At 55.0% G+C, this 13115-nt stretch overlaps 1 protein-coding gene across 2 annotated transcripts in view; it reads right to left on the minus strand.

Annotated features, from left to right (window-relative positions):
* Positions 1 to 2046: 2046 nt before the first annotated feature.
* Positions 2047 to 13115, minus strand: part of Cpne5 (copine 5) — a 79279-nt gene continuing 68210 nt past the window's right edge. For both annotated transcript variants that reach the window (XM_028767886.1, XM_028767885.1), the window contains 8 exons: positions 10621 to 10682; positions 8476 to 8522; positions 6972 to 7153; positions 6106 to 6233; positions 5805 to 5907; positions 4989 to 5046; positions 4592 to 4665; positions 2047 to 3383 (listed from right to left, as the gene is read on the minus strand). In XM_028767886.1, the coding sequence (XP_028623719.1) occupies positions 3165 to 3383; positions 4592 to 4665; positions 4989 to 5046; positions 5805 to 5907; positions 6106 to 6233; positions 6972 to 7153; positions 8476 to 8522; positions 10621 to 10682 (873 nt within the window). In that variant the 3' untranslated portion in view covers positions 2047 to 3164. The remainder of the gene's footprint in view (positions 3384 to 4591; positions 4666 to 4988; positions 5047 to 5804; positions 5908 to 6105; positions 6234 to 6971; positions 7154 to 8475; positions 8523 to 10620; positions 10683 to 13115) is intronic.

The raw sequence follows: 13115 nt of genomic DNA on the forward strand, positions 1-13115 counted from the left end.
CCTTTCTTCTGTGTGTGGTTTCTTTTTTCTAAGGTAGGTGGGAAGGGCCTCTTTCAAGGGCTGCTCCTTCTCATTAGGGCCTACCTCTCTCTCCCTCCCGCACCCATGTTGGGGAGGCCCCTTCCTTTATACTCTTTGGATGTGGCCTCAAATTCTATTTTTGGCCCTGGAACCAGGAAGGTTGTGTCCACTGTCATTCTCTAGACAGCCTGTTTAGCTTAGCATTACTCGTTACGCACATACAGCAAGAGGAAGGCAGACAGGGGTGGGGATGGAGAGGGGGGAAGAGAGAGAGGCTCTGACTGTGTGATCAAAAACCTCAGGGACTATTGTGTTGAATCAAGTCAAGCTATTCTCTGCTATAGAACTTGCCAGAGCCTTGGGAGCCCCAAAGGCCACTGACGCTATCCCAGAGAGACACTGAGAAAGTGGCTGCCTCAGACTTCCATGTCAGGCAATAGTTCTGCAGAACACACCTCGGGAAAGAACCCAGCCGAGAAGTCAATGTCACGGTGAAGACGCTTTTGATGCTGCGTCTGTTCTCCCACAGACCTCAGGGGCAACCGCTCGATGTCTGGATTCCCCTGCTGGGTACCTATCTCCTCCCTACACTTTCCCATGGCGCCTAAGGAGATGGCAAAATAGGCCGCTGGTTATGGGAACTTCCCTTTTCTCCAGCCACGACCCCACCCCATCTCACTCATGGGTCATGGGAGTCGCAGGGCATCTGATTATAGAGAGGGCCGTGAGTCAGCTCTAATTTACCATGAAGTCATCAGAAGTAAACAAGCCCGGAGCTGGAGGGTAATTAGGACCAAATTCCTCTTGGGTATAGCCTCAGAATGGCTGCCTAGAGGGCTGATTGGACAGCGTGCACAGTTTGTGTGCGCGCGCGCATGCGCGTATCATCCTTGTTTCCAAGATCCACGTTAGTGATGGCCCTGACCTGTGGAGAAGGACCACGGAAGATGCTTACCATGTCTCTGAAGTCACATGAGTCCTGCGTGGTCTACCTACAGAGCCTGGCAATGTCACCATCAGTGCACACATGTACCCTACCTGACACTATGCTAGCCACACCTCCCAAGGGTCATTCGGGATGGGCCAGAGTGAGCCTTAGTGCTACTACTCCCAGACCTTCCAGCTGGCTGGCACTGTGGCAGATTTAGCCCAGAGGGAGACACTGGGGACTGAGCCGAGTGCCTCTGACCCCTGTGCAGGCCTGGAACGGGTTCTCAGTAGATGTTTGTTGAGAGATGAAGAAACAGTGATCGACCGTGATAGCAGTCCACACGTTGGTGAGTCTCGGGTCATGTGCTCGTCTCTCACTTCCTCAATGGCTACATCTCTCCAGAGCAAACGTCAGAGGCCGTGAACCACAAGGCCCTGTGCATTCTGGTCCCTCGCCCTGACCCCATCGCCTGCATTCTCTTCCTTGGGTGAGCTTCCATCACATCTGTGTGTGCTTGCCTACCGTCAAACGCTCCTACCTGGGACCTACTTATCCCAAACTACCAGAACCCTCTTCACCCTGCCATCAGCATGGTTCCCTGCTCATTTCTCTGGGGCTCCCCTCAATCGCCTAGCTCACCTAAACCATCTCTCTACTGGTGTCTGCCGTCATCCTCTCCCCTAGCTCCTGACTCTTACCGCTCTCTGAAGCCAAGCTATAGACCCGAGTGACTGCATGCTTGCTGCCTCTCATGTTGGTGTCCAGGCCCTGGCCATGTACCTGGGCAGGTGAGTGGCCACCGAGGTGAGCAGGAGACATCTCAGTGTCAAAAGCTACTCTTGACAGCTCTAGTGAGGCTAGAGATCTGTATCTAGAACCTTCTAGCGTACCACTGAGCCTTTGAGGTCCAGGAAGGGGATCTATGCCTCCGTCACAGTCTCCGATGGCCCACAGGCTCTGCTCCCGTATGACGCTTGTGGGAGGCGGGTTTCATTCCCCGCCACGCCCCCCATGCCTTGCGCAGAGCCTGATGGGGGCGTGGCTGAACAGGAGAACTGAGGCAGCAGAGAGACGCTGGGCAAGGATCAGAGCTGTTTGCGGAGGAGAAGGGGGTCTACTAAAAGAACTGGTTTACTTCGATTTAAGGCAAGTTCCACAGAGACGGTCTCAGACAGGCACAGGACCAGACAGTAAAAACACCATCATCACCATGCATGACAGAGGAGGGTCTGATGGGAGATGCTAGGTGGGGACCCCATGCGGCATAAGGGACACATGCAAGACCTGCCTCAGTGGACATAGGATGGTGGCCTTTGGCCACCTTCCCACAGCAGGGGCAGGAGCTTTGAAGGGCTGGGGCATGGGGTGACAGGATGCGACAGGGTAACCCCAGAGTCTAGATGGCCTGGGTGGGAATGGTGGTCATGAGGAGGGTGTTGGGAGGCTGTGTGTGGAATGGATGTACCCTCAGGATGGCTCAGGAAAACACTGGACCACCTGACCAATCCTGTCATCACAGAGGTGTGGACACTGAGGCCCAGCGAGCAGAGGTTGTGCTGGATAGGGTTCCTGTTACATGTGGGTGGGGACAGATTGGCACTCGGGGCCCCCGTCTCTTGTCCCATAACCACTGACAGGCAGAGAGCAGGAGCCAGTTGGAGTGCAGAGGCTAACCCTGTGCCTGGCAGGTGAGTGGCCTCCAAGCTGAGCAGGAGACATCTCAGTGCTACCTGCGATAGCTCCAGTGACCATTCTAGAACATTCTAGCATACCACTGAGCCTTTGAGGATCTGGGAAGGGGCTCTATCTGCTCACATATGGTGTCCCTAAGAGGGTCACATGCATCCCTGGTAGCCCACCAGCCTGGGGTTTCCTGGAAACAGGACAGGGGATCTCCTGGGACTGGAGACACTAGATACTAGGGCAGGAGGGGACAGGAGCTAGAGGAGGCCCAGCTGGGCTGCAAAAATAGGGGAGTCTTGGGGTTGTCTAACATGGACTAGGGGAGTCCACTCAGCCCCAGAATCTTGTGCACCCCTTGTCTTCTATTCCACAGTCCCCTGGATTTGGGTGTGAAGTTGAGTCCAGGAAGTGGGGAGAGGTCCTGATATCCCATTTCCAGCTGGCCCTCCGAGTAGAGTCTGGGAAGTCGACCACGAGGAGAGTGGGGCCTCAGCCTAACCCCTCCCTTAGGCCCTTGGTCCTGTTGGCTTTAGATATTCGTGTGCAGGGGGGACCCAGGAGGTGAGTGGGCTGGAGACTCTGGGGGTGACTGGGCAGGTGCAGCGGGTGGTGGGCGTGGGCGGATGCCCTGTGCCTTCATATAGGACACCAGTTGGTCGGGGATCTCAGCCAGCACATCCCGGGCCAGGCGGGCCATGCTCAGTACGTGGTTGCCGGTGCGGTCCACGTAGTCCCTGAAGGGTACAAACTGAGAGGCAGGAAGATACGGTCAAGATAAGGCATTTGGGCCCCTCCCAGAGGGCCCACCCTATCCAACCCCCCCAACCCCCCGTTTTGTGAGTCTCCCCGGGGATGGTCCATGTCTGCGCTGAGTCCCCATTTCTACTCCATGGGAGATCTAACACTGACCCCAAGCCCTTCATCTGAGGCTCTAGCAAGGAGATCAGAGGCTCAAGGGATGCTGGGAACGGCCAACGGGATCATACCTCCTTACTTCATTTCTCTTTACCACCCCTCTCCAAAGGGATCTTCTCAGTCTCCTCGGACCCCGACACTTCTCTAAACCCACACCTAACCCACCTTCCTCTCTACGCTGCCAACCTCTGGCTCCTCCCTGTCTCCCTCTTCCCAGAATCTTAATACATCCTCCACGACAAGGGGTCTCCATGCCACCGGAAAGCCATGTGGGACAGACTATAGAAAATACATGAGCTGGGCAGTGGTGGCGCACGCCTTTAATCCCAGCACTTGGGAGGCAGAGGCAGGCGGATTTCTGAGTTCGAGGCCAGCCTGGTCTACCGAGTGAGTTCCAGGACAGCCAGGGCTACACAGAGAAACCCTGTCTCAAAAAACCAAACCAAAAAAAAAAAAAAAAAAGAAAATACATGAGCTGGGCAGTGGTGGCGCACGGCTTTAATCCAGCACTTGGGAGGCAGAGGCAGGTGGATTTCTGAGTTCGAGGCCAGCCTGGTCTACAGAGTGAGTTCCAGGACAGCCAGGACTACACAGAGAAACCCTGTCTCGAAAAACCAAAAAAAAAAAAAAAGAAAGAAAGAAAGAAAAGAAAAGAAAATGCACGAGCTGGAGCCCTTTTGTAGGGCTCTAGATTCTGAGGGGGCATCATTCAGGTTAGAAAGGACCTTCATACAGGGCAGGAAGGGGTGTGGCTTCACGCGAAGACTGGACCAGGAAGGGATTCCAGTGTCTGTCCTCGGGACACTCTGACATTGGCCTGACAAGAGGGCCTTTTTTTTTTTCCCCTATTTTTTCGAGACAGGGTTTCTCTGTGTAGCCCTGGATGTCCTGGAACTCACTCTGTAGACCAGGCTAGCCTCGAACTCAGAAATCCGCCTGCCTCTGCCTCCCAAGTACTGGGATCAAAGGTGTACACCACCACCGCCCAGCCAAGAGGGCCTTCTTATTTGATACACTACAGAAGCACAGGATCTGTCTCACCTGAACGATGTCCCGTTCAGCCAGCTTCCCCCTGGATGAGATCCGCACATCATCACCATCCAGCTCCACCATGGCTGTGGGGACAAGGGATGTGTGCGTGTGATCGACTACATGTATGTCTGTCAGGGCTTGCCCTCCAATCCCAGGTCATTCCAGGGCCCTCGAAACAAGTGGTGACCGAGACCAACATGCAGCTAAAGCCCCTGCTCCTTGTCTGGGATGGGGAGCCCAGCCTTGGGATGGGGCTGAGACTTGCATAAGTACTAACACACCGTCTTGGGGCACACAAGTCCACCCAGACTGCATGCATGTCTGGGCATGAGCTCCGGTGGGTGGAGACGGGATGCCATGGGGTTCTGTAAGAGAGGACAGCTGGGAAGGGGGACTCTGGACTCACCATCGAACTCGGCTTGACCCACACCAACAATGATGATGGACATAGGGAGTTTGGCAGCCTGGGAGAATACAGGGGAGGGGCAAAGAACTACGTGAGGGGACAGGTAGAGACAGGAGGGCAGGGCAAGTGGGGATGGGAGGAAGAATGAAGGGTAGGGTACCCCAAGGAACCCCAAGGGACAGGATAGAGAACAGATCCAAAGAAGATAAGTTGCTGGGGGGGGGGGGGGGGGGGTGGGTCTGCCTGCTTCTGTAAAGCCACCTCCTCCCTCTGGTGCTGGGGCTCTTCCATGAGGGGCTCAGGGGGCTGCAGCTGGGGCCCCTTTTAGGGAAGGAGGCTTTCCTCATGCTGAGACTCCGCTATCTCCTCTACATGACAGGCAATCTGGAGCCTAGGATAGATGGTTAAGGGGGTCATGGGCTCCCCAGAGAACACGACCATCTGTGTGGCTCAGAGATCTGAGCTCTCATAGGCCCAGGGCATCTTCTATTTCTAAACCCCTGTCTAGCGCGCTCTCCCAAGTTTTGCCAGTCTCTGTCGAGCAAACAGATGAACGAGGAGGTTCAAGGAAACATTGCGGGGGGGGGGGGCAGGAAAAGAAGCCACCCCAGTGTTTACTTAAAGAAAGCACCCCCAGGTTCTCTTAGGGGTGGGACAAGATGCTTTAGTCCCTCCAAACCGGTGAGTGAGTGTGTGTGTATGTGCGTGTGTGTGCATGTGTATGTGTGTAAGAGAGGAGAGAGAGAGAGAGAGAGAGAGAGAGAGAGAGAGAGAGAGAAAGGGAGAGAGAAAGAGCGCGAGCCGACCTCCACTCACATTGACAATTGCCTCCTTGGTCTGTGCCATGTCCGAGATGACGCCATCGGTAATGATGAGAAGCACAGAATACTGGGAGCCGTCCTGCACGGCCGCGGCATTCCTGTGGGGGTGGGGGTGGGGGTGGGGGTGGGGTAGGCACACAAAGGTGTGTTCTGGAGCCTCTGGCCCAGGCCCCCTGAACAAGGCTCCCAAACACTCCCGGTAGGAGCTTAAAGGGAGTCTTCTGAGCAGATGGTAAGAGATGCTCTGTTCAGTTCTCCCGTGATGTTCCCTCGGGGCTAGCTGTCCCCAGGCTTACCTGGCTACATGGGTGACGACAGGGGCGAAGTTAGTGGGGCCGTAAAGCTGCACAGTGCGCAGGCTGCTGTGGTAGGCCTCCAGGATCCCGTCGATGCCACAGCAGGAGGGGTTCTCCTGATTGCCGTTCTGGGACAGAGAGGAGGCAGCTGAGACTCAGTAGGCAGGAGGGTTGTAGAGGCAGGGCTGGGCCCAGGGAGATGGGGGAGGCAGGCAGAGGCAGGACTGGACCCAGGAAGATGGGAGAGGGGCACAGTTAGAGACAGGGCTGGGCCCAGGGAGATGGGGGAGGGGCGCAGTTAGAGACAGGGCTGGGCCCAGGGAGATGAGGGAGGGGCGCAGTTAGAGGCAGGGCTGGGCCCAGGGAGATGAGGGAGGGGCGCAGTTAGAGGCAGGGCTGGGCCCAGGGAGATGGGGGAGGGGCGCAGTTAGAGGCAGGGCTGGGCCCAGGGAGATGAGGGAGGGGCGCAGTTAGAGGCAGGGCTGGGCCCAGGGAGATGAGGGAGGGGCGCAGTTAGAGGCAGGGCATAGTTGCCTTTAGCCCGGACCCCCAACTCAAGTAGGTAGCCAAGCCTACGGAGCTTACTCCACCAGTATTTAGGCCAAGACCAAGAACTAGAAACCCCCTTGCTCAGCCAACCAGTAGTGGCGTGCGCCTTTAATCCTAGCTCTCAGGAGGCAAAGACAGGGATCTCTGAGTTTGAGGGCAGGCTGGTCTACAAATTGAGTTCCAGGACAGCCAGGGCTACACAGAGAAACCCTGTCTTGAAAAACCAAAAACCAAAAAAAAAAAAAAAAAAAAAAAAAAAAGCCCTTCCACTCCCCCCCTCCCACTACCCTGCTTGTTCCCAGCCTGGGAACTCCTACCAGCGGGAACTCGTGGGACACCCTGCCATCCGGGGGCAGCTTGGCCCCGAAGCCCAGGGCAGGGAACATCTTGTCACTGTCATAATGCTGGATGATCTCCCCGACAGCGGTCAGCGCCAGCGCGTAGGCGTTCAGCTGGTAGGGGCTCATGTAGTGCAGGGACGTGGACTGCGAGGGGTTCCCTGCAACACGGGGCATGGGGACATCTGTCAAACTGGACAGGACGTGTCCCCGAGTCCCTCTCACTGTTTACCCTTGAGCCTTCTATCACAACCTCCGTTCCGTCTCGGTCCAGCAGTCAACAGAGTGACTGCCCGACCCTTGGAACAGATTCAAAATCCTACTTCCTTCTCAAAGTCAGCACCATCCAGTCACCACCATCCTCACCCCGCCCTCACCGACAGTCCAGTCTACACACACCGGCCTGCCAGAACCCACTCCAAGGCCAGAACCTCTGCTTGAAGCATCCTGAGGCCTCTTCATTCTAACTTTGGTTCTAGGAACCCAAAAGCCTTCTCTGGCAGGTAGTTTCCTCTGAATGGAAGTATTCCACCTCAGAGAGAAGTTCCCAAAGACTTGGGAAGGAAACGACTCACAAGGCAGAGGAAGTCCCTTTCAAATTGTCTGCAAAGCCGGACGGTGGTGGCGCACTTGGGAGGCAGAGACAGACAGATTTCTGAGTTCGAGCCCAGCCTGGTCTACAGAGTGAGTTCCAGGACAGCCAGGGCTATATAGAGAAACCCTGTCTTGAAAAGCAAAACAAAACAAAAACCCCAAACTGTCTCCAAGCTGTGCAGAGAGCCCTGGGGTTCCAGCTTTCCCAGGTTGTGACACACACTGAGGTGGCTTTCAGTCACCCGTGTTCCTGTGGTAACTCCTCTCTCATACTCCTGTAAGCGAGCCCAGGAAAATCATAGCTTCTGGCCAGGCGGTGGTGGGTGCACGCCTTTGATCCCAGCACTTGGGAGGCAGAGGCAGGCAGATTTCTTTCTGAGTTCGAGGCCAGCCTGGTCTACAGAGTGAGTTCCAGGACAGCCAGGGCTACACAGAGAAACCCTGTCTCGAAAAACCAAAAAAAAAAAAAAGAGCATTATGGGTTGGAGAAATGACTCAGTGGTTAAGAGCACCGACTGCTCTTCCAGAGGTCCTGAGTTCAGTTCCCAGCAACCACATGGTGGCTCACAACCATCTGCAATGGGGTCTGATGCCCTCTTCTGGTGTGTCTGAAGAGAGCAATGGTGTACTCATATACATAAAATAAATAAATAAATCATTAAAAAAAAGAAAAAGGAAAATCATAGCTTCACCACACTGGGCTTTGGTGGTATCTGTGCTTTTGTCTGTTACTGGTTTCCTCTCTGGGGTGCACTGATGCTTGCTTACATCTCCCTAGGAATAGTGAAATACAACAGGAAGAGAAGAAAGTACCAGGGACCTGGCTCAAAGCCAAGCCATCCACCACAGCCCAAAGAGGCCCACCCTGCCTGCTCCTGCCCCTACTCACCGTTAGAGGCAGTGAAGTCGATGGCCACGGTGAAATTGATCTGCGTCCTAAAGAGAAGAAGACCCAGAGTCACTGGGGTGGGGTGGGGATGGGTGGTGGGCAGCGCCGGACAAGGTAGAAAAAGCCACTAGGCATCCATGTTTGTCAGGCAAGTGGCTTCAGTGAAGCCTCTCGTGTGCAATCTCTGTGAAGCTGAGACGGTTGTGACCAGCCGTGCCCCTCTGCGGGGCCTCTGTGGGCTTCGGAGGGGAGCATTCCAGAACACACAGGGGCTGATTATGTTGTGTGGGCACGCATGGTTCTACGGGCCGCTGTCCCTTCCTCTCTGAATCTGGCCTCCTCTGTGCTCACTTGAGCAGGTGAGGTCAGGGCTCACTGGGCTTCTGGTTCAAATTCAGATTAATGGTTAAAACATGACAGATCCACGCTAAGCACCTTGAGAGGGAAGAACATGACACTACCCACAATGCTGTCTGGCCAAAAACTCAACCCAGAACCTGAGCGTCTGAGCTTCTGCAGCTCCTCTATGCAAGCTAGCTCTTACTCCTTGGTTTTTTACTTAGTTTTGAGATAGGGTTTCCGTGGGCAGCTCTGGCTAGTCTAGAACTTGCTATGTTACCAGGCTGGTCTTGAACTCACGGAAATCCTTCCACCTTCACCTTTCGATTGCTTGGATCAAAGGTGTGCACCACCACACCCAGTCTCTAAGTTCTGACAGAAACTACCGTCGACAGAGTGGGAGGAAGGCAGAGGAACCTCATTTTAATTCCTTCTGGGTTCAGCAGGCAGAAGAGGGAAGCCAGGATCCCCAGACTGCCCCCTCTTATCAGCCTCCTGCCTGAACACATTCCCTCTGCTGCCTAGCTCCTGAATGTACATGGTGTTTTAGCAGCCCCCTGCCTCAATCGTGACCATTCCATGATCAGCTCCTGTCCTATCCAGCCCCACAGGACACAGCCGAGTTGGCTAGGATAACTAATCAGCCAGGAACAAAAGGAGCCAGGTCGCCACTCAGTGGGTGCAAAACGGAGATAAGGTCTCAGTCCCGCCTACTATGTAAATTAGGAGTGCTATGCAAATGAAGTGGAGAACAAAACGCAGCTTGTTTGAAGCCTGTCAGGTGTTAGGAAGATGAAGGTTGGCTGCTTAATGGAATAAAGAAGAGAGAGTTTTTGGTTTGGGGCTTTTTTTTTTCTTTCTTTCTTTAATGCAAAGAAAGTGCTATACCCCTGCGTTGCTCTCCCTGCTTTGCAAAGGCAGCCATAGAGGAGGCCTTTGGGTACCCAGAGGGAGAGTGTGTGTGTGTGTGTGTGTGTTCTGGAGGCAGAGGGAGGGCTTGTAACCTTGCGGCTGTAAATCCAAGAGATGAAGGAACAGAGTCATGGGAAAGTGAGCCGTGTCCCAGGACAGCTGCCTCTCTGTGCCCTGGAGACGGGGGACAGCCAGGTGCCTGCCGGGCTGGGATGCGCCCTGGGTAGCCGCCCTGCCTGTCTCCTCTCAGGCAGGTGCAGTCATCCCTCGCCTGCACCTGTGGGCTCCCGGCTGCCCACGCCCTGACCTGGCGGCTGCCTGCAGGGAGTGTACCAGGGAGGCCCCTCTTTGGAATCAGGCCATTTCTAGTAAGCTCTTGGCTGAGACAGCCTGGCTGTGCTGCCTTTGATGGCCTGGAGGTCACCCCATGCAGTTCCTTTTGCTTTTTCAGCTTGGGGTTGGGTACCTGATGTCTCTGGGACTGTCTCCTAATGTCCCTACAGGTCCCTGTCCCACACTCACTCTCCAGGAGCGAAACTCACAGAGAGAACATGACTCACCCACAGTGACTCGGAAAATCCAAGGCAAACAGGGACCCAGAACCTACATCTCCTGATGTCCGTCCAGAGCTCTTTCTACCTCCCACACCTTGACTCTCCGTCATGCAGTCCCTACCTCCATCAGGCCCTATCTCTGCTCAGGAATCCCACATGACCTAGCCAGGTCTCCCGGGCCTGGAATCCAGAGGTAGGCAAGGTTCTCAGCTCTAAGGTGGAGTCTCCTGAGAGCCTAGTGTCAGGCTCCAGTTGAGGCCTTGTGGGCACGGTCTGGTTACATGGTACGGAGCCCTGCCCTCTCCCTGGGGCTGGGGAGGCCAGGCCCTGTTTCTCTCACCCTCCTTTGATGTAATCCAGGAAGGTACTCTCTGACTCTACCGCAAAAGAAAGCAGGGTGACCTGGGAAAGAAAGAGAAAGGAAGTTAGTGGAGAGCCCTGGGGATGGCCAGGATCTGATGTCACACTTTGCCTGTGGGCCGTTTTCAGGTGCTGTTTTTCCCCCACACCCCCATGCCTATGGCAATCCCATGGAGGACATTTATCCCCATTTTACAGTCAAGGAAACTGAGGTTCCAAGGTAGCTGCCAGGTAGTGGCACAGTGGGGATATGAGCCTAGTACATCTGAATCCAGAACCTCCATGACTTTCATGTTGAGACAGGGTCTCACATAGCCCAGGCTGCCCTAGAACTCCCTGTGTAGCCAAGGATGACCTTGAAACACGTTTTAACCACGTCTAACTTAACTTTAGATGCAAATCCAACTGCTGAAGCATGAGGATCAGGCTAAGGGCCCAGACATCCTCCAAGTGGGCCCCGGGGGAACCCAGAACCCTGGCCCGCAATATAGAGGCCTGAGGAATCTTCCTGATGTAGACCAAGCCACCCATCAATGCCTGTGTCTCTGACTGGCATGGACCCCGCGCTTCTGTCTCTGAACTGTTCTCTTCTCTGGCCTTGCCTGTCATGTCCCACTTCTGGGGTGCTGTTCAGCCTCTACCCCTTTGGCTCCAAGACCCTCTGAGCACCCCATCCTTTCCCACAGGCGCCTCCTACTCAGAATCCCTCTCTTACTTGAAGTTCCCGCCTTCCGCTCCTCAAGAGACTTTAGCAATGGCTCTGCCCACATAGGCAGCCTCTCACAAAGAATTCTGGGTAGCGGAGAGGAGGAAGAGTAAAGGACCTGAAAGGAGGGGACCCTGAGATCAAGGCCTCCCTGCTGGTGTGGTCTAATTCATTTACCAGCTCAGCTAGGCCAGCTGTGACAACGTTGAAGTCCCTCCACCAGAAGAACGGGACACAAGAAGGTCTGTGTGCAGTGGGCCCAGAGCCACACCCAGGGGCTCAGTGTGCCAAGCACCTGAGAGGCCCATGAACCTCTTCCCAGGGGTGGTGGCTCAGCCAACCAGAAAGAGCTGCAACGACAGCCCAGGTGGAGCCTGGACCGAAGACACCAGAGTTTCTCATCCTGTCCAGCTGGCCAGCTCCCTCACGCTGGCCCATGCGAGCTTCTGAGTTTGACAATGGGGAACTTACGTAGCTCCTCCCATGAGTGCCCCTGCAGCAGGGATGGCCCCGCCCCACCCCAGACCCTGGGAGGCCTGTGCTGTTCCTAACGCCATGTGTGGCCTAGAATAGAGTCTTTCTCCTCATTTCTAGGGAGGCTGAGCAAGATGAATGATTTTGAGACCTTTTTCATTTTGGTTGTACATCTGAAGAGCTGCCAGTCAGGGGAGGTCCTGTCTCCTCTGGGGCACTTAGGATGTGTGTGTGTGGGAATCACCCAGGTCTATTGACAAAGATTGGGTGTGCTTCTATTGTGACCGGGGAAGGCCTGGGAGCCCAGGGCACTGCCCAAACACATGCTGTTTCCACCTGGAGGACACTGCAGCTAGGGACATCGACGCGTCCAAGTCCCTGTGTGTGAAGCAGCCGCACACACACAAAAAAAAACCGTGGTTGGTCTCTCCTACGCATGAGCGGAGAATGGGACAATCACAGGCCTGCCCTCCATAGGTCTGTCACCACCCCGAGTGCTGGCTCCATTCTACAAGTGGAGTTCCTCCAAGGAGGATAGGATTCAGGTACAGATCTTTGAGATCTCTTCTGAGCCTAGTGACTATATTACCTGACAGGGACACCCGTCTCAGGAATAAGGGTCGAGGGAGGGGACAAAGGGCACAAACCCAGGTACATTTGCACTGCAAATATACTGATCCATTCTAGAACGGCACCGGGGCTCTGCCCCAGGGCCTTTGCACATGCTGTTTTTGAGGGCTAGGTCTCTTTCTTAGACATTCTCAATATCTGATTGATTCTGTATCACCTTCCTCCACAGCTCTTGAACCACTTTATCGATGTGTGTACATGTACTAAATAATTCTGTCTTCCTCTACTACAGGCTCTAGGGACCCGGGTCTACCGTTTCCTGGCTGTTTCGTTCACCCGTACAGTCCTGCTGAGAGCCCAGTACGTATTTGCTGAATGCTAAAATGTCCAGCCAACCAGATCCTACAATCAAGGACCAACGTCATCTCTGGCGGTAACAGTTACGCAGCGGCAGCGCCTGTTCCCGCCCACGCGGGACGAAAGGCGGCGCTGACTCCTGCATGACTCCTAGCTGTGTAACCTCGGCTGAGTCACTTCCCAGCCTCAGCTCCTCTCCGTGACAGTGGATGCCAGTGCGGCCTCTCACAATGCCCAGTTCCTGGGGATTCCCCACCAGGCGCACCGGCTTCTCCTTCCGGCAGAGATTCCCCCAGGCGGACAGCTCTCTCCTACCCACTCACCCCACTCACCTAGGGACCCCTGCCCTCCAGCCTAGCTTTTGACTC

Source organism: Grammomys surdaster, unplaced genomic scaffold (assembly GCF_004785775.1).
Source record: "Grammomys surdaster isolate TR1022 unplaced genomic scaffold, NIH_TR_1.0 183, whole genome shotgun sequence".
In the NCBI taxonomy this organism is placed as follows: domain Eukaryota; kingdom Metazoa; phylum Chordata; class Mammalia; order Rodentia; family Muridae; genus Grammomys; species Grammomys surdaster.